Here is a 23,519-nt window from a genome sequence, read left to right as displayed (position 1 = left end):
AATACACACCTTAGGGATTACTTTTATCAGGCAATGACGTGACTAAATCAAACTAGTCACTACTCTCTAGGCTCAAGTAGTGACACTATTTTGTTACTACCAACAAGGGCCAGCTTGCCTCTACGGGCCAAAGCTTCTTGTTGCTATACAAACAGTAAGCAACTTGTTTGGACACAAGGCATAACCACATCAAGACTACGCTTGTACATGGTTCTCATTTGCCAAAGTTTATCACAATCTTCGAGCATCTGTTAAAAGATTGTGAAGGGTTATGAGCACTACGACTCAATTGGGTTGGACTCTACCAATGCGTCCACAACTGGTACCAAACATTGGAGGATGCAGGCATTACGCATATTCTCGCGGGCTACGGTCATAGACGTGTTCACTAGGCACAACGGCCATAGAACGGTTTTGTCTCGAAGGACTCGGCACTACGGCCGTGGGATTTGTCTCTCTCTTAGCACGCGACGCTACGGCCGTGTGCGGTGGGTCTCTTTCGTGGAAAACGTGCACTACGGCCACACGGCACGACGGCCGTGTTGGGTTTGTTTCGTGGGATGTGCCGTTTTTTTGTTTTGTTTTGTTTTGTTTTTTTTCTTCCCCTTATAGATAAATGGATAAGATAAGAGCATAAACAAGGTATTATGTGTAATGCTCTTAAAAACTATTAAAGCTTCTTGCAAAATTAGTATACAAAGAGTGTCGTTTTGCTCAGTCTCAAAAATTGGCCCACTATAACTTTGTGACTATGGCATCACTATGGAATCCCTATGCCTCAATGTCGACTCCCAAGGATGGAATCATGATTAGGGAAGGGAGTATGTTATCTATATTGGTCAACATTGCTCCTGATGTGCAATTGTACCTTTTTGTAACCACACAACTCTCCATCTCCATCTCTCCCTCGCTCTTTGCATGCACATAGGCATAGAGGTTGATATTGAGCTTTCCATATCTCTTTTCCTCTTTTCTCACCTTGCATTAGCACTATTAGGGTGATACCATTGGGCTAGAGGCAAGGTTTAGAGGGCCCTAGCTTCCATAAGAGAAGGTTATCTATTCTTGGATGGCTAAGGTGTAAATCAACATAGAAACTTGCATTCTTCCCCTCGTGCAGGGTACTTAAGTGTTAACTATTTTGTGAACATAAGAAGAGAGAGAGAGAGAGAGAGAGAGAGAGAGAGAGAGAGAGAGAGAGAGAGAACCTCAATGCAACTATAGAAAAAGCCCATTACTCCTTTTAAACTGTAATGTTTGAAGCGCCACTATTGAAAAGCCCATTACTCACATTGAACTGCAATGTTTGAAGTGCCACTATTAGCATTGATGCTATATTTAAAAATGTTTAAAGTGGCACTATTAGCATTGATGTTGTATTTAAAAAATGTTGCTATTGTGTCACTATGGGAGCTATGTGTCGTAGAGCTTGGTGGCTAGTTCTTGTCCAACACCTTCTTTGATTTTGAAGTGCTCAATGATATCACTTTTGATCTTCCACTTGGCATCTTCCACTTGGCAGTGAGAGTTCTATTGATTGAGATCATAAGAAAATGCTCCAATTATGATAAGTTTTGCTTAGTTTTATACTATGGAGGAGTTAACACTCACACGTATGTTCTATAGTGTATGTAATGGGTTTCACACATGTATGTTTTGTGGTGTTTTTAATGGGTTTCACACATGCATGTTTTGTGGTGTTTGTAATGGGTTTCACACATGCATGTTTTGTGGTGTTTGTAATGGGTTTCTTCACAAATGCATGTTCTATGGTGTATGGAATGGGTTTCACGCATGGTGCCTCCTTCTAAATACTTTAAATCCTAAGCTCATTTTAATGCCCTATGAAACCATAAGAATATTCCTTGGACTCCAAAATAAAGATTCAAAAAACAAGGTAGAATTAACTGAGATCCTTTCATAAAATATGTGTATAAACTAAGGAAGTTATTTACATGAATAGCCCTCTTCTTATACATCTAAAAGTTCCCTTTAAATGACCCCATATCTTTAACCTAGAGGTTCCTTAGAGTTTCTTTTACATCACAATGTAAAAAACTCAAGAGATTGACATCTAAATTTGGACCCAATCTATCCCTAGATGAGTTCATACATACAAGATTAGCTTTCTAATGCTTATCTCTTTTTTAAATAGCTTTGGGTTCCCAAAATGGTTAGAACTTTGATTTTTCTGTAAATTATCGAGAGATCAAAACATTATGTTTATTGTGAGAGTGACATATGTGTAGAAGACTTCATCTCAAATCAAGCACTATAAGGCCCTCAAATCGGCCCTTGAACTTGCATGTAAAAGAAAACACAACTTGTTTTTCACAACTTTGGAGTACTTGAAAAATTGGAGAGTTGGGAGAACATGCCTTAAATTTATCAACACTAGCATGAGATACCTTGAGAAGCATATATATGCTAACAAATAGACCTCAATGCTATGTGCCATAAAAGGACCCACATTTTAGTAATACTTAACCCACATATACTTTCTTGGGTATCTCCATAGTAAAACAGCATACCTGCATCCTTAGCTTTATCACAATAAAGCTAAGGATAGTAAAACACCATATTTGCATCCTTAGCTTTATTGATAAAGTCAATAGTATAGAAGAATTAAATAGAAACTAACATTTGTTGGATTTTTTTTAAAATGCCGATCCAAAAAATCCTTAAATGTCCATATACAATAAATTCCTTGTAGCTTCTATGTCCAAACACAAGTTATATGCACATACTTACTGCAAAACATGTATGTTTTCATGTGCACACACAGGATAATATTTTTTACAAGAGGTGTCCTATTTAATCACTAATAGTATAGGAAACTTATAATAAGCGTATGAAATATTCATGGAAAAAATTATGCATACTAGAAATGATATAATATACCTAAAAATCATGTATACAATCCTATTTTTTACTACCCTCTAGATGGTTCCCATGGGTCAATCCTAAACAATAAGGAGAACACATCATAAAATTCAAAAACTATCTATTAGTTGGTTTTCCTAGGTTTAATCCTAAACAATAAGAACGACACAACATAAAACACAAAAAACTATCTATCATAAATGCTCCCATCTTAGAAAGCTTTGTTAAAAAAATTCCACATAAGAAATCCTCATTTTATAACTTAAAGTATTAAGCTTTAACATAGAAAATCCTCTTTTTTTTTCTCCAACTTAGGAACATGCCGATACCCAACTTTGGGTAAATGTGCGAGCTTTGTCTCCACTTCGTAACATGTGCTATGCTATATGTTTTTATTACTTGTCACTTTCTTATCGATATAGATAGCCATCATTTAAGGCTCTTTATAATTGACCAACCCTTTAGGCTTTAGTTGGACTTCATGTTGGCTTCCATGCACTTTCATGTTGTTAACATAGTCTACATGCAAGTCCATACTTAATACACAAAATTTGGGTTGCATTAGGGTGTTTCCTCCAATCTTCCCCATAGACATTTTAGCATATTGGCACTACTTTATGGCATTGTGAATGTCACACCCATGAGAATTCTCATAGAGCAACAGAAATAACATTGCATCACTCAACAATCTTCCTTACATTTCTAGTTGTGTTGTTAGGTGAAATGTTATAAATGTCACATGATGTTAAAGTACTCACAATGTCACCAAAATGTTATAACTTAGCCAATAGTGTTCTTGAATTATCCTCATTGTGTTGCAAAGTCTTTGACATAGTACAAAGGCTTTGTGTGGTATAAAATACAAGAGGTAGTAACATAATAATTACTCCAATGCATTTATATGAAGATGTTTGTGTTATTGTCTTCTATGGCGTTGTGAGTGGGCTACATATTTGGTTGGTGTCTTGAACGACCATATCTTTGCAATTAGTTTGGGGAATCTAGGGATTTTTCATCAACGTTTTACTTTGGATTTGGCTAACTATCATTCTGTTGCCATTTTAATTGTAGTCATGAACTTGGTTTTGTCTTAACTATTGATCGATTGGAACTTTACTCATGCATTCTCGTTTTATAGTACTATTCTTGACATGGCCTCAACATCCATTTTTTTGATGTGCAAAACTAACTAGTACATTGGAGGCATCCTTCCTTCCCAACCTAAGCATCTATATCTCGAATGAAGGTAACTAATGCATGGGGACCTTCTTATTATAATGGGCAGGATGGTATTTCATAAATTTCACTACTTTTATGGGGCAAGAGTAGCACCACAGGCACTCCTATCACTCCATGTTTTTCGAATCCCCCAACACACTAAATCATACATGGTTGCCACATGGCAAGAGGGAGAAATACAAAAATTCACATAGTATCTAAGAAAGCATACAAATGCTTAGGACTCACTTAGATCTCGAGTCTTTCTTTCTTGAATCCTTTCATTCAATAATTTTGCATGATTGTGAATCATTGCATGTAGAATACAAAGGAAAATGCTCAACATGTGTAAATGGTGATTAATTATTCACTTAAGAGGTTCATTATACATGCAAACCCTAGAGGGCATATGCATTTAAGATGTATCAAGAGCTTTTTTTTAGGAACAATAGTTATATATATGATAGGATCTATTAGTCTTTTGTGGCAAGGGTAATGGAAAAATTGGGCTTTGGATTTATACACTCACTTTGGGGAGTCACTCGTGAAGTTAGAGTTGTAAACACATAACTTATGTAAATCTTAAGCAAATAATATTTTTTTTCTCTTTGACACAAATATATATTTTTTGAAATATGTTGGTTTTGGAGTTAAAACTCCCTTATAGTTGCAAAATTTTCTACAACTTCACTAAACTCTCTTATGTTGGTTTTGGAGTTAAAACTCCCTTATAGTTGCAAAATTTTCTACAACTTCATGAGAACCTAAACCCCTTTTGATAAACTCTCCATCTAGAAAAGAAATGAGAAAACCTGAATTGTAACATGGTCATCGTTTTTTTAAAGACATAAAGTCACATTGCATGATTGAATCAAACACGCTAAGCTTTACTTTTGATGGGCTACTAAAGTTTATCCTTAAGAAAAAGCGAAGCACACATCTTGTTGAATTGTCATTGGGTTCTACTTTCAAAAAGACATTTGTCTAAAATACTATTGTTATTAGGGAAGAAACCTAGGGGGCTAAGGTGAAGAATATTTTGATTTAGTGAGTCTGAGGCGTGCGTCACGCATTGATGTCTTCAACACCTAGTGGAGGACATGAGAATGAGGGATGTGGTGAGAATGAGGATACCCACTATGAGGAAAGTAAGGTTTATCATATCAAAAGGTGCAAGTGTAGAAAAGCAAGGAGGCACTCTTGAAAGGAGTGCCCTTAGGCCTGGCTCAGCTTGGGAAGGGGAGACTTTATAGAATCAAGAGGAGAATGAAGGAGTCCTCAGTGTAGTGTTTTACTCGATGAGTGAGAAGTGGGGCAATGAATCAAGCTACAACCTGGGCAGGGGTACTCTGAGCTCTCCATCTAGGTTAAGGATGGGCTAAATAAAATATGTTATAAGGTGTGGAGGCTTGATTTGAGGAATTATGGATATTCTTGTCCCTTATTTCAAAGAGATGCAGAAACGGATCAATAAGGGTAGTGCTTGTTATCATATTGGGTACATGGGCGACCAAGGTCCAAGAGGGCCTCAATTCTCCTAGCTTGATGATGGGTGTGGTACAATGCTTGGGGTGGGGTGTTAGCCTGGGTTTTTTGGAAAAGGTGCAAAATTGAAACGAGATATTGCAAAGGGGGAAAAATAATATTTCCAGGGTGGACAAGAGAACGCCAGCCACGCGTCACTCTACGGCCTCGCAACAGACTCTTTTGAGTCCAGCTGGACTCACGCGTCACTCTACGGCTGCGCAAGACTCTTTTTGGGTCCAGCTAGACTGCTAGAGTCCCGGACACGTTACTGTTTTAAGTGCGGTTCCAGAGGCGCGACAAAAAACGCCGGGCTTTTTTTCAAAGCATCTATGCTACAACGCTCCAGCGTGGCGGGAAGGTCGTCACAAGTTGACCCAGTCGCTTGCTGTTCACACCCGTTAGAAAGCGACACGCGGGATGATATCTCATCTGGGGAGCCGAGCCTTGCCAGGACCAACCACATCACAGAAAAACATTTTTCTCAACAAATCATTAAAAATTTAAAATTTTGGAGCATTTGTTGAGAAATTCTGCGAATTCATTTTAAAAACATTTTTTAGCCTTAAAATTCCGAAGCATTTGTTGAGAATTATTTGTTTTGCAGCTATAGTATGCCTACAAAAATGTAGTCCAAACGGCGTAATCAAAGAAAACATTTTTACTGAGAGTTTTTGTGAATCTATTTGAGCTAGAATTAAAATTTTACAGATTTTTCCAAAATTGACAACAAAATAAAATAAAGTGTGTACTAGACGTCCATAAATATTGTATATTATTTGCAGGTTTTTCTTGTGAGAACACACTACTGACCAAACAGTAGACTCCACAGTCCAGAGTGAGAGAGAGAGAAAAAAAGAGGCTGCCGTAAAAGATTCCTTGTGCTTAAGCTAACCATGATGATGTGGCCAGAGTCCAGACATGCGTTGTGGTCCCGGCCCGAGGGCGTGTGAAGGTGTGATCCCGCAGGCCCAAAGGAACAGGGGGATTGTCCGGACACAATACACAGAGGAGTCAGCCGGCAGTACACGGCCGGCGGGCAAAACGGTCCCCCGCCCGAGACATTCGCTCCTCCATTAAACAATTGGCATCACTGCTCTGCGGCCCGGCGCCAGTGCTGAGTGGCTCCCCTCCGCCTTTCTTCTCAGTCTCTCATCAATCATCGCGCCGCTCAACTCAGACCCTCACGCTTGCACGGGCGCACTCAATGTGTCCGGTCTTCAGACTTCAGAGCCTCCCAGCCTCAGCCCCTGACTGCTGCGAACGGTAGGCTTTTCAGCTACTAACTCAGACCCCCAGTGAGTGTCATCATCCGAAGCGCCCACGCCGTCTGCTGCCACTCTGTTTATAAGTCCGGCCCTCCGGGCTCCGCCGGCTGGTTGTTGTTGTGGAAGTCTGTGAGGGGAATGGAAGGATCGCACTACTATGGATAGAGTCCGGCGGTTTTGACCCGGGCGTAAGCTGGGGCGGATGCTCCTTTTCAAAAAAGTGGTGGGGCGTCGGGGGGATTTAAGGAAGTGTATGGCTTCGCCTGGTTGCAATTAAGAAGGTTCTGTGGGGAAGAGGAGGGGGAGGTATGGGCTTTAGGAGGTGGTTGAGCAAGTGAATGTGGACGTTAAAGGGGTTGTAATTCTCGCTTGGCCATGACTTATAAGAGGTAGCTTTTCTAGCTAGCCTTGTAGCATTTCCATCATCGCAATTTGATCATAGGCATTGAGACAGAGAGTAAGGTAGGCGCCATGAAAGGGGCGGCTGTAGGGGCGTTGCTAAGCGTTTTCCTCATCGTGTCCGCTGCTGCAGACAACCCTCAAGACCTCAACGCCCTCCTCACAATCAAAGGCGGGTTTGATGACCCCGACAGAAACCTCAACGACTGGAAGACTTTGACGGACAACGGCACCGCCACCTCCTTCTGCTCCTGGGGTGGTGTCGAATGCAACTCCTCAGACACCGTCGTGGGTCTGGACCTCTCCAACCTCAACCTTTCCGGCACCATCTCCGACGCCATCCAGCAGCTCGCCAACCTTGCCAGTCTCAACATCTCCAACAACAACTTCAGCGGTGAGCTTCCCCTCTCTTTCACCAACCTCACTCGCCTTCAATTCCTCGACATCAGCCACAATGCCTTCAACGGAACAATCCCGCCGGGATTCTTCCGTCTCAAGGCTCTCCTCAACTTCACGGCATACAGCAATTCCTTCTCCGGCCCTCTGCCGGAAGAATTTGTCCATCTTCCATCGCTCCAGCACTTCGACCTCGGCGGAAGCTACTTCACCGGCCCCATCCCTTCAGAATACGGAGCCCTAGCCTCCGTCCAGTACCTTGACCTCTCTGGTAACTTGCTCAATGGAACCATTCCCCCTCAGCTCGGTAGCTTGCCCGCTGTCCGTCTGCTTAAGATTGGCTGGAACCAGTTCAGCGGCGGAATCCCGCCGGAGCTCGGCAACCTTTCTGCCACTCTTGAATCCCTCGATCTTGCCGGCGCCCAGCTCTCCGGCAGCATCCCCTACGAGCTCGGCAAGCTCTCACGTCTCGACACTCTCTTCCTCTACAAAAATAGGCTTTCCGGCAGAATTCCTGCAGAGCTAGGCAACATTTCTACGTTAATGTCGCTGGATCTCTCTCAGAACATGCTCTCAGGAGAGGTCCCGTCGACTCTAGCCAACTTGCACAACCTCACTCTGCTAAGCGTAATGTACAACAATCTCAGCGGCCAGATCCCGCCGGCTATTGCCGATTTGCCGTATCTCATGACGTTTCTTATCTGGAACAACTCTTTTTCCGGCCACCTCCCCCAGCAGCTGGGCCGTTCCGCCCCTTTGCTATGGTTTGACGCCTCAGCAAATCAGTTCTCTGGGCCAATCCCGCCGAACTTGTGCGCTGGTGGCAAGCTTTTCAAGCTCATGCTCTTTTCCAACTCCTTTTCCGGTCCAATTCCCGACAGCTTAGCCCACTGCAAATCTCTCTGGCGCCTCCGGATTGAGGACAATCAGCTCAGTGGCACAATTCCGGCGGGCTTCGGCGCACTGAAAAACTTCACATACCTGGACGTTTCACAGAATCGGTTGTCCGGCCCACTGCCGGCGGACCTTTTGACGGCACCTGTGCTACAGAACCTGGACGTGTCATTCAACCCACTGAGCTGCAGCTTCCCTGGGGCAATATGGAAGATGAAGAGCTTGCAGAAGCTCTATGCATCATCATGCAACATTGTCGGAGAAATCTCCGACGTTAGCCAGTGCCCGCCTCTCATCACGCTGGATCTTTCCGGCAATCTTCTTGCCGGGAACATATCATCAGGCCTAGGGCTTTGCCAGAAGCTCATTCAGCTAAACCTTACTAGCAATAAGCTTAGTGGGCATATACCCACTGAGCTTGCAAGTCTCCCTGTTTTGTCCACCTTGGACCTCTCTCACAACTCTTTAACTGGCCCAATCCCTTCAGATTTTCAAAATGCCACAGCTTTAGAGGTTCTAGACGTCTCATATAACAACCTGTCTGGTTTAGTACCTTCTTCAGGCCTCTTCAAGATAATTAACCCTAGCATGCTGGCTGGCAACAAGGGACTGTGTGGGGGAGTTTTGGGTGCTTGTGCTTCTCTAGAGAATGAGACACCAACCCCTCACCATGGGTCCAGCAAGAAAGGCCTTGGCCTCATGGCATGGGTTGTAGGGGCCATTTTTGCCATGACGCTAGTGATTCTAATGGCTGGGTTCCGGTGTTTCTACAAGCAGTATAGATGGTATATATGCAGCAAACTAAGGCAAGAAGGGGAAGAGGATGGGTGGAAGCTTACAGCTTTCCAAAGGTTAAGCTTTACAGCAGATGACATTGTCCAATGCTTGACTACAAACAACATCATAGGCATGGGTGCAGCAGGGACAGTGTATAGGGCCGACGTGCCGAGTGGCGAGGTGGTGGCTGTGAAGAAGCTATGGAGGAGCCAGAAGGAGGTAGAGGTCAAGGAGCAACACATTTTGGGGGAGGTTGATGTGCTGGGGAGTGTAAGGCATAGAAATATAGTCAGGTTGTTGGGCTGCTGCTCAAGCAATGAAACAACCCTTCTCCTCTATGAGTACATGCCCAATGGGAGCTTGGGTGACTTGCTGCACGGCAACAAAGAAGCCAATGTTCTTGCTGATTGGATGACAAGGTACAAGATTGCCATGGGTGTGGCTCAAGGTCTATGCTATTTGCATCACGATTGCTTTCCAGTTGTTGTGCACAGGGATGTCAAGTCCAACAATATACTGCTGGATTCAAACATGGAAGCCCGGGTGGCCGACTTTGGAGTTGCCAAGCTGATAGAAGCCACGGAGTCCATGTCTGTGATTGCAGGCTCCTATGGGTACATTGCACCAGGTAACATAATTTATCGCCCTACCCCAATTTACTTCAAAATGATAGTATAATGAATGCATAGTTTTGTTGCATACTGTGATTGATAACTACTCAAAATGAGAGTTTAATCAATGCAGGGTGCTACATAGGGTAGATGTATTGAACTTCATTAATGTGATGATAGAAATTGCAATTAGGAAGGGATTGATTGTGCTTACGGTGATGATAGACATTGCAATGAGGAAGGGATTGATTGTGTTTAATTTGGGATGAATTGATTGAAGAGATTGTTAACTAGGGCATGTGTTATGTATGCAGAGTATGCATACACAATGCAAGTGGATGAGAAGAGCGACATATACAGCTTTGGGGTGGTGCTACTGGAGCTGTTGACAGGGAAGAGGCCAATAGAGCCCGAGTTTGGGGAGTCAGTGAACATAGTGGAGTGGGTGAGGGAGAAGGTGCAGACGAGCGAGGGGGTGGCGGAGGTATTGGACGGCAGCATAGGGGCCTCTCTAAGCTGGGTGAGGGAGGAGATGACCCTGGTGCTCAGGGTTGCCCTTCTCTGCACTAGCAAGGCGCCCATCGACCGTCCGTCCATGCGAGACGTCGTCACCATGCTCTCTGAAGCCAAGCCCCGCCGTAAGAGCATCCACGACACTTCCAGCAACATACGCCACCTCTAATTAACTGTAAAGAAGACCTTTGTTGCTTGGTATATTAAGATTAATTACCGTTGATGTACTATACCAGCTCCTTAACCACATAGGTAAAGAGATATACAGTAGTATCATTTGACTCTCTATGCTCCTCTCGTGGACTACCTTACTTTGGAATTTGAGCATGGAAGGGTTTACAATGTTATCATACCTTTACTAATAGCATTAACTTTTACTCATTTCCCTCATAACCCTGATTGGAATCCCATCTCCCCCCCCCCCCCCCCCATCCATTATGTGCTTGGTGTCTTCAATGTATATATATATATATATATATAAGCTATATAGTATAAAGCATCATTTTAAAAAGTGTATTACTTTTTGTATTGCTTTTTTCACCTATCGAATGTGATGGTGCTTCACACTCAAGTTGTAACTTCAATTTTATTGCCATCCAATTGCAACAACCAAGTTTTCTTCATTTAAAGCAAAGTATTTATCTATGTGCTTAAGGTTACTACTAGTAAATATTAATTTTCACACTTCCCTTTGAGCAATTAGGTAGATTTGCTTCATACAAGATTCAAAATCCAGATCCACATACATTGACTTTCTATGCCCATCCCACTTTCCTTGAAAAGTTTACTAGGTGGAACTTTTGATGTTGTAGCAAGGCACTTAAAGGGTTTGTCCTTTTCAACGTTATCTCAATCACCTTTAGTCATAAGTTTTTCAAATTTCTTGCCCACCATTAATTTCATTGTCCAAAGATCATTGAATAGCTTCCTTCCATGGTTATCCATGGTCCTTTGTGGCCATGTGCGTGATAATGACAAATAGTTTCATTATTGCTTAGCACCCTAGTGCATCTCTCAATCATGAAAAAGGTGATTGTAGTGTACCAACCTCTAGTTTTTTGTAGAAAAGTTATATACATTTTTATAAATCCATTGATGTTCTAGTTGCCTAAATGTGAAAGAGTGCTACTTGTCTCAAGTCATAACTTGCTCTCATCCAATTGCACTAGCTTACCTCATAACAAGGTAAAGCTTACCTCAAGAGAACACACTTAAACCTTTGAGAAGGTTGTTACATTGTGTAAGGTAATAGTTTGGGAGTAGAGTTGTGCTCTTTATACCATGCAAAGGGTCAACATATGCAGTGCCACGTGTTCAAGATATGAATAGGTTTAAGAAAGTTTAGCCAATGGTAATCCACTTCAATTTTTTGTCGCATAAGTGAAAACAAAAACAATGGTAACTAAATGTCATTTCATGTACTTTTTGAATAAGGTATGACATACTTAAAGCATGGTAGAGAGCCTACTTTTCATTCATGTCATCATGCTTTCTCCTTAGCAAAAATTTCTTTATGAAAGGATAGTTTTGTTTTTCAACTCTTTGAGTCATTAAATGTTGTGCTATCCCAATTCTTTAGTGGTTGGCATCATCTTTGAAATATTTGTGGGAATTTTTGCACTTCAGAAAGAGATGACTTTTTGATTTATTTAATTTCAAGTTTGACCATCCCGATAAATTTGTAGTGGCATCTAGCTTTTCAATGTGTGGCTTGCAAAAAAAGGTTCCATATGAAATTTCATCCAATGCAAATAAAAAAACCAACATGTGTTTAGAGAAAAGGTCTCCATATATGTCAGCATCACTATCACTAGTGATAATCAAGTCATCCACATAGATGACTAATATCATGACCGCTCTATCTATCTTTTTCACATAAACTGAAAAATATGCATTGGATATCTAAAATCAATGGTAATAAAATACTCCCCAATCACACCATTTGTATCTCTTTTACCAATTAAATGGTCCCAAATATTTGTTGCCACATTCTTGAAGATATGCATGGAATCTAAGAGATGATTGATCTTCATGTCACACCAATATGGAAGTCGAAAGATTGAGTGTCTAGACATCCATTTGGTGGTGCTTCTCCATGCCTCAAAGCAATCTCTACCTCTCATCACAAGTGGTGAGACCTCTCAAGTCCACTAAGCACCTGTGGTTGCTGCTCTACATGTGGTGCAACATCATCACTTCTTACATCTTTTGTTGCTTTCACTACTGCTGGTACATACCACCTACTCGTCTCATCAAAGACAATATCTCTACTTACTCGCATCTCACGAGTGGTAGGGTTATAACATTTATAACCTTTTTGCTCCAAAGCATAACTAATGAAGATGCATTTCTCTACCTTTGGATCCAACTTTGTCCTCACATCATTGGAAACATGCACATATGCAATACACCCAAACACTTTCAAGTGAGACACATCTCGTTTTATGCCTGTAAACTTGTGTTCAGGCATCATACCATGAACAATTGCAATGGGGGTCTTGTTCATAATGTACATAAAATTTACCCAAAAATAGTGTTGATCTACCTTTTCCTTCCCTTTGCATATGATATATGTGTACCTGTATCTATCCTCAACCTACCTGACCATGGACTAACACTAAATCTACTATTAGAGGACTCTCCAAGTTCACTAAGCACTTGTGGTTGTTGCTGCTCTACATGTGGTGCAACATTATCACTTCTTACATCTACATCTTTTGTTGCTTTCACTGCTGGTAGTGCATACCAGCTCAAATAAAACTAAAAGTGTTATTCGAGAACATTGGGAATAATTTTAAATTATTTGTATAAAAAAAATTCAAACCACATAATGAAGCCTAATAAGGTAACATAAATGGTTGGCCCGAGGGCAAATGGAAGGAGACTGATGAGAGGCTCCCTTAAGGATGAAGAAGCCATCTATTTCTAATCACTTTCCTTATTGAGGAGAGTTATATACTAATCATGTAGAGTGATAGATTAATCATGCATTAGATCCTATGCACATATGTAAGAATATTGTGAGTTCCATTTGATAGTAGTTCGATTGGTAACTTAGACATAAAAAGTGGCTAGCGAAGACCTAAGATAAATTGGAAAGGTGCTATGCTTCCAAAAGCACCATACCCTATGTAAAGTTGAGAAAGTTTTTGTGAAGAAGGAGATATTGTCCAGGTTAACCATATGCATTATTTAAAGAATGCATTCACAAAAGACAATCAACTAACCATTTTGAAGTTGCACGATTAGTGCACAATTTTGTATACGTGTCGATATCTCCTTATCCCTATAACCCTTCATAGCACTTGTATTTTAGTGAACAAGTGCTTCCTTTCTTTATTGATCATGATATACACAATACATGCTACCAACATCAATAAAGGGTTGCTTGACGAAGGAAATTAGAGAAGCTATCTATAGTAAGTGCTTTAGTAAGGTAAGGACATATAATTTTTATTCTTATTATGGAAATCTTTCTTTACACAAGCTAATTGAAAAATTGATGCAAGATGACTATTTAATTAATGTAAAGTTCCCAAAAAATTTACAAATGGTTTCCTCAAAGAATATCATAATAGCTTTGACATCAAAGTCTCCAAGGAGCCTACGAAAGCTACTGTTGGCTTAGTCACCGCTAACATCAACCTTCAAGCATCATTATTGAAAAAAAGAGCCTTTCTCTTCCACTTAGAGTTTGTACGAGGCAAAACCCTTGCTACTCCCTAAGGAAGCATTATCACTTAAATGCAGAAAGCATGCAATTCAAGGAATTAAGGGGCATGTGTCCTTTTAAACAAACTAGCAATATTTAGGGCACTATTGTTAGACTAATAGGAAGATAGGGTAATATCTTGAGATGGTTCAAACTCGTAAGCTCTAAACCAATTAAGATGGGTCAAACTTGTAAAGGCTTTAAAAAACCTTGAGGTACAATCATCAATGTTTTCAATTCAATACCTTCTAGTGAGCAAAATGTACAACAAAAGGAGTGAATCAAGTGATGATTCCAAAGAACATAAAGAGGAGAAGGATGTGGAGGTATGGTGTAGTCCCATTTTAGATAAACAACTTACTTTATGGCTCACAACAAAAGGAGTGGATAGAAGTGATGATTGCAAAGAACATAAAGAGGAGAAGGATGTGGAGGTATGATGTGGTCCCACTTTTAGATAAACAACTTACTTTATGCTTTCACAATATAGTCATCCAACTTTAATTTCTAAGCATTTTTCTCAATACTATGCTTATAATTATGTTATGAATGCATAAATAAAATTTTAGCTTAAAAGAGGAGTTCCTATCACATTTCAATTATGTGTATTCATTTAAGTTACAAAATTGAACATTCTCAGTAATTGTAGCGAAGCTATGGTAAAATTTTCTTAAAAAAAGATAAATCTTATTTTTTATGCATAAAATTAATAATACAAAAAGAGGAATTCCCATCATATTCTAGGCATAGGTGTTTTTATGCAAAAAGAAAGATTGAGCTGCTGCTTCCGCTGCCAGCGCCTCGAAGGAGGCCGGGCCGCGGAGGGGGCAGGGGTCTCACACATACCATACAAATGAAAAATTTCTTTCACAAACAACTTGGCTACCTCAAGAGCACCATCTATCTGCTTCATAGAAAAGAAGTGAGCCATCTTCATCAAACGATGATCAACTACAAAGATAGTGTCATATCCTCCTCTAGCAGTGGGCAATTTAGTGATAAAAACCATTGAAATTGATTTCCACTTCCTAGAGGGAATGTCTAAAGGTTGCATTTGACCTAGCATTCTATGTTGTTCTTCACTTGCTGCTAACAATGCAAACCTTCTCTAATATAGCGTTGGACATGACTCTTCAAACCAGGCCAAAAGTAAGCTTTTCAGACCTTATTATATGTTTTTTTTATATCCAACGTGTCCAGAAAATGGTGCATCATGACAATCATGAAGAATTTTGACCTTAAAAGATGATTCACTAGGCACACAAAGTCTCTCATTAGAGTACAAGTTCCCCTTAACCAAATGATATTTTCCCTCAACCCTCTTAGATGGATTCTTGGCAATTCTCTCTAGGATGCTCACATAAAAGGGATCTCTCTCAATTTTAGCTCTATTTTTTTAATTATGTCTGACCGAATGAAAGTCAAGGAATTAATCAAGGGTTGCCTACTCAAAGCATCAGCCACCTTGTTCTCCTTACCCTCAATGTATTTAATCTCATAATCATACTCGCATAGGAGGTCCATCCACCTCCTTTGCCTGTTGTTTAACAAAGGTTGAGTGAATGGATATTTTAAACTTTGATGAGATCAGCCGGCCAACTTGCGGTCATGGTGGGTAGGATACTTCTCTTCATGGTTCCTAAGTTTCCTTGACTCATATTCTACTACTTGTACATCTTAAGAGAGAGCACACCCAATTTGTGTTCCACTAGCATCGCAAGTTACTAGAAAGGTTTCCCCATTTTTGGTATTTTCAAAATATAATTCTCAGGAACCTTAGTTTTTAAAGTGTCAAAAGCTACTTGACACCTTTCATCGCACTTGAACTTTTTTGCTTGTTTGGTGAGATCGGTCAATGGGGAAGCTATCTTAGAAAAGTCTCTAATGTGTTTTCTCTCAAATTGTGCCAATCCTATGAAGCTCCTCACATCTATCACACACTTGGGTCTAGGCCATTCCATAATCACTTTAATCTTCTCGGGATCTATGTGGATGCCCTCCTTAGAAATGACATGGCCTAAATACACAATCTTGTCTTAGCAGCAACGAAACACTTGCTCATCTTTGCATACAACTTGTGATCCCGCAACTTTTGAAGTGTTTTCCTAATATGAATTTCATGATCTTTTCCATTCTTTGAATACACAAAAATATAATCTAAGAATACAAGAATGAAATCATCCAAATATTCACGAAACACATTATTCATCAAACACATGAAAGTATCAAGTGCATTAGTTAATCCGAAAGGAAGAACAGTGAGCTCATAATGCCCATACCGAGTCCTAAATGTAGTCTTAGGAATGTCCACTTCTCTGATACGAATTTGATGGTATCCAGATCACAAGTCAATTTGGTAAAGACACAGGACCCACTCAGTTGACTCAACAACTCAGATATGTGAGGTAAAGGGTACTTATTCTTAATGGTTTTCCTATTTAGCCCTCTATAGTCAATGCAAAGCCTATATGTCCCATCCTTTTTCCTTTGAAACAAAACTGGACTACCCCAAGGAGAAACACTTGGTCTAATCAAACCCATTTGCATCAAGTCATCCAACTAAAGCTTCAGCTCTCTCAACTCATCCACATTAAACCTCCAGGATAGGTTTATGGTTCTACTTCTATGGCATGATCTAAGTCTCTAGGAGGAGGCATCCCAGGTAGGTCATCTAGAAAAAAATCATGATATTCATCGAGGAGTTTCTTCACATACTCAGGATGGTCTTCCTTCTCTATCTCTTCCTTAATCTCATCGAAAAAGATTAAGAATGTCTCACAACCTTGCCTAATCCCTCTCAAAAGCTTCATGGTCAAAACTATAAAGGCCTCACTATTCCTCTCCTCCCCCTGAATAACTTGGGTTTCTCCCTCCTCACTAGCAAAACTGACAATCCTATCTGCACATTGTTAATGAGGGCTTTGTTGGAGACTAACCAATCCATCCCAATTATTGCATTACACTTACCCATCTCTATGGCATAGAAGTCTCCCTTACACTTCCTTCCTGCTAAGGTGAAAGATAAGTTTTCCAAGAACCCTTGGGGGTGTAGTGAGTTTTCCCATTGGCAATTTGGACGGGCCTCTTTACTTGATTTCCTAATCTTAAGTTTTGTGATTTCACAAGTTTTGGAGAAATAAAGCAATGAGTGCTCTCTCTCTCTCTCTCTCTCTCTCTCTCTCTCTCTCTCTCTCTCTCCAACCACACCTCACATCTCTCCGTTTGTTTCTGTTGAAATGAGTGATGCTAAAGTGCCAAGTCACCTAGCCAATTTATCCCACATGAGCTATCATAGCTTGGTTTACTCTCCTCATGTAAAAGGGGCCATTTTCAAGCAATGAATACAAATACAAGCACAACACCTCAAGTCTTTTTATAAGTACAAGTTTCCATCTTGTAACCTAACTGAACTTGAGTCTAAACTTAACTAGCACACACTCATCACCATGAGTATTGTTCATTTTTATCCACCTTAGATTAGTGTCATTAGTGTAGAATTAGATTAGGATTAGGATCTAATTAGATAGCTGATTATCATTTTTATCCACCTTAGATTAGTGATATCATTACTGTATAATTAGATTAGGATTAAGATCTAATTAGATAGTTGATTTATCATTAGGGAGCTTGATCCATGAATTTCATCATGGTATCAAAGCTTGGTTTAAGCTCCCCATTAGCTTAGCTTTAACTCATATTAGTCTAATCTCTTCATTACTCACCGAATTATCTACTAACCCCAATCTTATCCAACTCTTATATGTGTGGCCCAAAATTCAAATGCTCACCATTGCTCATTCCCTCTTCAATTAGCCAAGAAACTTTGCAAGAATCTTTGTCAACACTATGCTAAACTACAGCGAAGAGATCTTCTTCAAAATCGCCTGTTTTTTTGCGCTAGAAGCTGCACATTGGTCTTTTCATAAATTCGTCATCTGTGCTAACAATTGGGCCAAGCCCTTCTAGCCTAAGATAGTACATGGTACAAGATTTAACTTGACCAAAGGGCTTATCTTTTGGTTCTATATATTGGCCGTGGGAAGTGAAAAACCAGTCGCCTAAAATCAATGAATTTCGCCATTCCATGAAGGTTTTGAGCTGAGATTTCAACATAAGAATCATGTCCTCATCTAGGGCATCAAGTCAGTTTCACAAGCTCAATTGGAAGCTCCAAGATTCAGCTCACTTAATCATAATAATTAAGCACTAATCATTGTTTAGTATTGTATTAGCGAAAATTGGGCTAATTTAAGTCCAAAATTGGAAACTTGGAGTGTAAATTCACTGTGGAAAATCCTCCTTTACATCAAAATTCATTGCATCCTCTTGCATTACTCAATTGAATAGAATTTTCTTCATTATCATCCTTATACTCGGACTAGACATTGACCGTGAATCATTATCACATGCAAAGATCGTCCCGACCTTCACACTACAAATTTGTATGAGATTAGACACTCCTAACAAAGTAAAATAAAAGCTTTTTAGTAAGACCTTCTCAGTATGGAGCGTGTTGAAGTTGTTTCAAGATTTAATGAACTGGGGTAACCAAAGAGAAAGAGTTCCGCCCCAATCTGTATAGCAGCCAGAGCAGTCACAATAGCAGAAGTAGTGGAAGAAGAAAGAGGATAGATTTATGCAGCAATTGAAAACCAAGGGCCAAACCATCAATTCTCCGTCATCCATACTCCAGCTGAGTATCAGGGTAAGTCTTTTAAGCTTTTGATTGATTCAGGCAGTACTCATTCTTTCATTTCCCTAGGATGCTTGCGTAAGCTAGTCTTAGAACAGAAATCAGGGAAACCTATGCAAGTTGAATTGGAAGATTCTTTTCACTCACCTTGAGACAAATCGTGTTTAGTTCAATCTAGATGGGAATTTAATTGACTGTCAGTTCAGAGTTATACCTTTGGGAGTTTTCGACGGGATCCTTGGAATGGATTGGCTCCACAATAATCAAGCTGACATTCACTATCATAATGGAACCATTTCCTTCTGTGACCTTCATGGAAATAAAGTTCAAGGAACCAGAATTTCAGGATCCCCAAGTTTAGTAAAAGCTTCCAAGTTACTAAAAGGACTTAGAAAGAAGCAGCTCATTTATGTTGTCAAAATGAATCCAGTAGACACAAAGTTAAAAGCTAAAGAACCTGAATGGTTAAGTGATTATGATGATTTATTCCGAGCAGAATTAACAGAGATGCCTCCAATTTGGGAAGTAGATCATGTGATAGAATTGACCCCCGAAGCTCAGCCAGTAGCCCTGCGCACATACAAAATGCCAGTTCCTGAAGCCATCAAACTCAAGGAATAGCTTAGACAGCTGTTAGAACAAGGGTTTGTAAGACCCAGTGTTTCACCTTGGGGTGCACTAGTTCTCTTCAGAAAAAGAAAGATGGAACGCTAAGACTCTGTGTGGAATACAGAGGTCTCAATCAGCTGACAGTTAAGTTAGGGTTGAGATGTCCAAACAGATGCTTGACGACATGGAGCAGCAGATGCAGTCAATTCGCAAAGATATAAAAGCTTCCCAGGATAGACAAAAGCAGTATGCAGATAAGAAGAGGACAGACAGAAAATTCAAGGAAGCAGTTATGGTCTTCATTCGAGTACGCCCCAAAAGAAGTTCTCTATCTCTTGGGAAGTACAAGAAGTTATCCCCCAGATATTGTGGGCCATATCTGATTACAAAGAAAGTAGGTGACTTAGCCTACGAGCTTCTTCTGCCTCCTCATCTCAAAGTACATAATGTATTTCATGTCAGCCTTCTTAAAGAGTATGTACCAAGCCCGAATCATGTGCTTGATGAAATCTTAACTTCTTCAACCCAAGGGCAGATGGAACTTCAACCTGAAGAAATCCTTGATGTTCGAGAGAAGGTTCTCAGGAATAGAATTCTGAGAGAATTATTGGTGGTTAAATGGAAGTTCTATTCTTTTGAAGATGCCACCTAGGAGAAAGAAGCCAAACTGTTACGGAATTACCCCTAGTTTGCGAGATGAGGACATCTCACGTTTTTGAAGTGGGAGAGAATGTAACATTCCTCTCCAGCCTCTCAAGAAGTCCAGTATCTTCCCCTATAATCAAATCCCTCTTCAGAAATATAAAAGATCTTGTTTCTACCTGTTTTGGCCTAGAGAGAGAGAAAATCTTCTAGAGAGAGGTGATTCAGTTTTTAAATATTTTTGGATGGAAAAATATCTCACCTTATAAAAATAAATTCCCCCGAAACAGTTCAAAAAGAATTTTAGAAGGTGCATTAGAAATAAATTATAATTTGTTCAAAAGGCCTTATCCTAAGGATCCAGATTTTCTAAAAATTTTAGATTAAGGTTCTGAGGGGCCATTTAGATTAATCCAAATGTAGGGAGGAGGTAAATTGAAGAAATAAAGAAAATCCCTCCCAAAAATGAGTAAATACTCACATAAGATGAAGAGTGGACTAAGGACCAAAGGAAATACTAAAAAAATGATTTTTTGACACCTCAGAGTAGGGATTCCCCCTCATGAAGTAGGATCCTTTTTCCCATCATTGCTTTTGAATTTTAAATCAATAAAATTAGATATTTCATCTCTCCTCTCCTAATTAAAAACTAGATCCAAAAAGTGAAGTAAACTGACCCAAAAATGGTCAAAAATTGACCAAACTGATCTGAAAAATTCTAGAATCAGTTTGCTTGTTAGAAGCTCACTTTTTACTATAAATAGAAACCTTCCCCCTTTGTAGAAGCTTAATAGTGTTTTATGCACTGTTACTCTACTCCTCCCCAGAGCCAAAAACAGTGAATTTATTGATAATTCATTAGTTTTTGACCATTTCCTCTTCAAAAGAATTGGTGGCCACTCTTGTTGTGATATACGGGCTTGCGGTGCTTAGGATACCCATGCGTATGTGGTGGAAGATATATATTATATGATGGACCAATATTTATTATAATCTATTACTGGATCTCGTTGGCTGACCAGCTGGTCTCAACGGAGAGTCCAGAGTGATACTATTTTTTGTGAGAAACAAGGATTGAATGGAAATTTTGAGTTATGACATCTGTAACCAATAATTTTTTGTCAATGGATTGTTTTATAAGTTAAAGTTTAAAGAGGAGTGTGTGCGTATCTATATTCTAAAGCAAAAGTTAAGAAAGGCATTCAATTATGGGTGGGTAAGTACTTGTCTTGTTCTACCAATTCCAATGGTTGGGCGATGGCTAACCCATGGGCGGGATGGGGTTAGGTTGGAATCAGTAGAGTTTTAATAATAAAATTGATTAATAGGAATACGTTTAGAACTCGAGTAGTTAAATAAAAGCCTGAAGACTTCTCTAATGAATAGATCAACAGCTGTGACTAATTCAATTAGGAAAAAAGCATTGATCCCTTCAAGTTAAGTCTGTAATAGTTTCCCTTCTATCTGGTTTATTCAGATGAAGGTTAGTTCAGTATCTTGACTTCGTTAGAAAAATTCATAAGAAAATAAAAATGGTGGAATCGTTCCCATTTTTTGGGCATGGGAAATTTTCCCGGTTTTGGTTTTCGGAATGACCACCAGCTTAGTCTTGTGCCCAGACATTCGAGGGCAAGGCCCCGAGTGGGAAGCCTTGCTCCGCACATGAGGGAGCTGCTTCCGCTGCCAGCTATCAAGAATCCGCCGGTGTGTGGAGGGGGCAGTGGGATCCCACAGTGGAGCACACATGTACTGGTGACTATATTATGGGATTGTCAAGTACTCCTACCGCCATGCTAGCTGTATACCAGAATCTATAATTTTAGGGTTTGCATCATCTATTACAATTGTTGTATAGTCCCCTCGTGTATGAACTGGATGTGCCTTTCTCCACCTGCAGAAGCAATATATGATCATAAATGTCACAATCCAGATTTCAAGTAAATCTACCAAATGAGGGTTAGCCAGCTTTGTATGCCTTGCCACATTTGCCCATAAGGTGCCTTCTCCACCTATGGGCAATAATTCCTCCAACTTTGGCATGGGTGCTCAAATAGGATATGGTACATGAGGTTGTTTTGTAGATGTTATGTCAGAGTAAGCTTCTGGCAGGATCCGCCTAGTAGGTTGAAATGGTGTGATTTGCATCAGCACCTTGAAAAGTAACTTTGGCTTCAACAATGGATTTCTTGCTTTGATTAATCCTTCATATTCTAAAGCAGACAAAGACTCAATCACAATATCATTAGTAAAAGGCTGAAGAGGAGTGTGACATACCTCTTGAGTTGGCCGTGGTGGAGACAGGTGGGGTGCCGACAACTCCTTGGGGAGTGTTAGTGGGAAATTCTAATGGAAGAGAAGGAAGAATAGAGAATATACAATCTGCTTGAGTAGAAGTAACACTAGGGTATGGATTTAGTAATTTACTTGCTACAGAGGAAAACACAGGATAAGTTGGAAGAGTAGATGAACTGGTGTTTTCCTCTTGACCCTCTCTGGAACTAGGGAGTGGGTGGGTGGGCTTGTTGATCTTCATAAACTCCTAGAGTTCCATGATGTCCTCAGGAGATATGTCAGGATATTCAATGTGTATTTTATCAAAGTTATAGACTACTATTGTAAGCATGGCTTTAGATGTTTATGTATATAATGATAAAGTTTAAGAATGCAAAAAGGATGATATAGAGTAGATTCATAGAGATTTAAGTGTTGATGGGTAGTATACACTTCTAACCACCCATGATTGATTATCCATTGGTAACCTCAAGCTACAACCTCGTAATTGGCCGGTGTATGAGGAATATTGTCTGGTACAAAAAGGTCTAGTTTATCGACACTGTTGTCCAAGATGTCTAAGTTTTACAACACTCAACACCAACTACATAGGTTGAGAACAATAGGGTGTAATGGATAGAAGAATACATCTTTGGGATCAGTTAATACTAGGTCCCCCCAGGACCCAAAACTATGGAGAATAGGCCAAGGCTCGGATAAATTTAGGCAATCCCATCTTTACCTGAAGAGAGAACTAGTACATGGTATACCCGATTTGTTGAGCTAACCACACCTGTGAGATCCCTGCCCCCTCTGCGCATCAAAATCTGGAGTGCTAGCACAGCAGAGGAAGCATAGGCAATTCCTCCACGAAAAATCTTCTAACGTAGTCAAGAGCCTTAACTATCCTTTGTACTCTGACCAAACCTGCGGGTCACAGCCAGTTCAAAGGAGGAACTTGCACTTGGTTCATAGAGACCAACATTTTTTTCCCCATCAAAAGAGGCACAGCCGTTGATTCTTTTCCATAGAACAAGAATTTTCCCTGACTTACTTCAACTATCGTAACTTGAACAGAATTGAATTTTATTATAAGAATCCATCGATCC

The 23,519-nt window shown here is 40.1% G+C and overlaps 1 protein-coding gene across 1 annotated transcript; it reads left to right on the top strand.

The window, feature by feature from the left end:
• The first annotated feature begins 6,603 nt into the window (after nt 1-6,603).
• On the top strand, nt 6,604-10,864 carry LOC147611074 (uncharacterized). Its single transcript, XM_086785721.1, has 2 exons — nt 6,604-9,987; nt 10,285-10,864. The coding sequence occupies exons 1-2, from the start codon at nt 7,365-7,367 to the stop codon at nt 10,650-10,652; spliced, it is 2,991 nt and encodes a 996-aa protein (XP_086641847.1). The 5' UTR covers nt 6,604-7,364; the 3' UTR covers nt 10,653-10,864.
• Nucleotides 10,865-23,519: the final 12,655 nt, after the last annotated feature.

Source organism: Cibotium barometz, chromosome 48 (genome assembly GCF_041138505.1).
Source record: "Cibotium barometz isolate CiBa-2024 chromosome 48, ASM4113850v1, whole genome shotgun sequence".
Classification (NCBI taxonomy): Eukaryota; Viridiplantae; Streptophyta; class Polypodiopsida; order Cyatheales; family Cibotiaceae; genus Cibotium; species Cibotium barometz.
The sequence above is the reverse complement of the archived record's forward strand: the minus strand, read 5'-3'. Positions and strand labels throughout refer to the sequence as shown.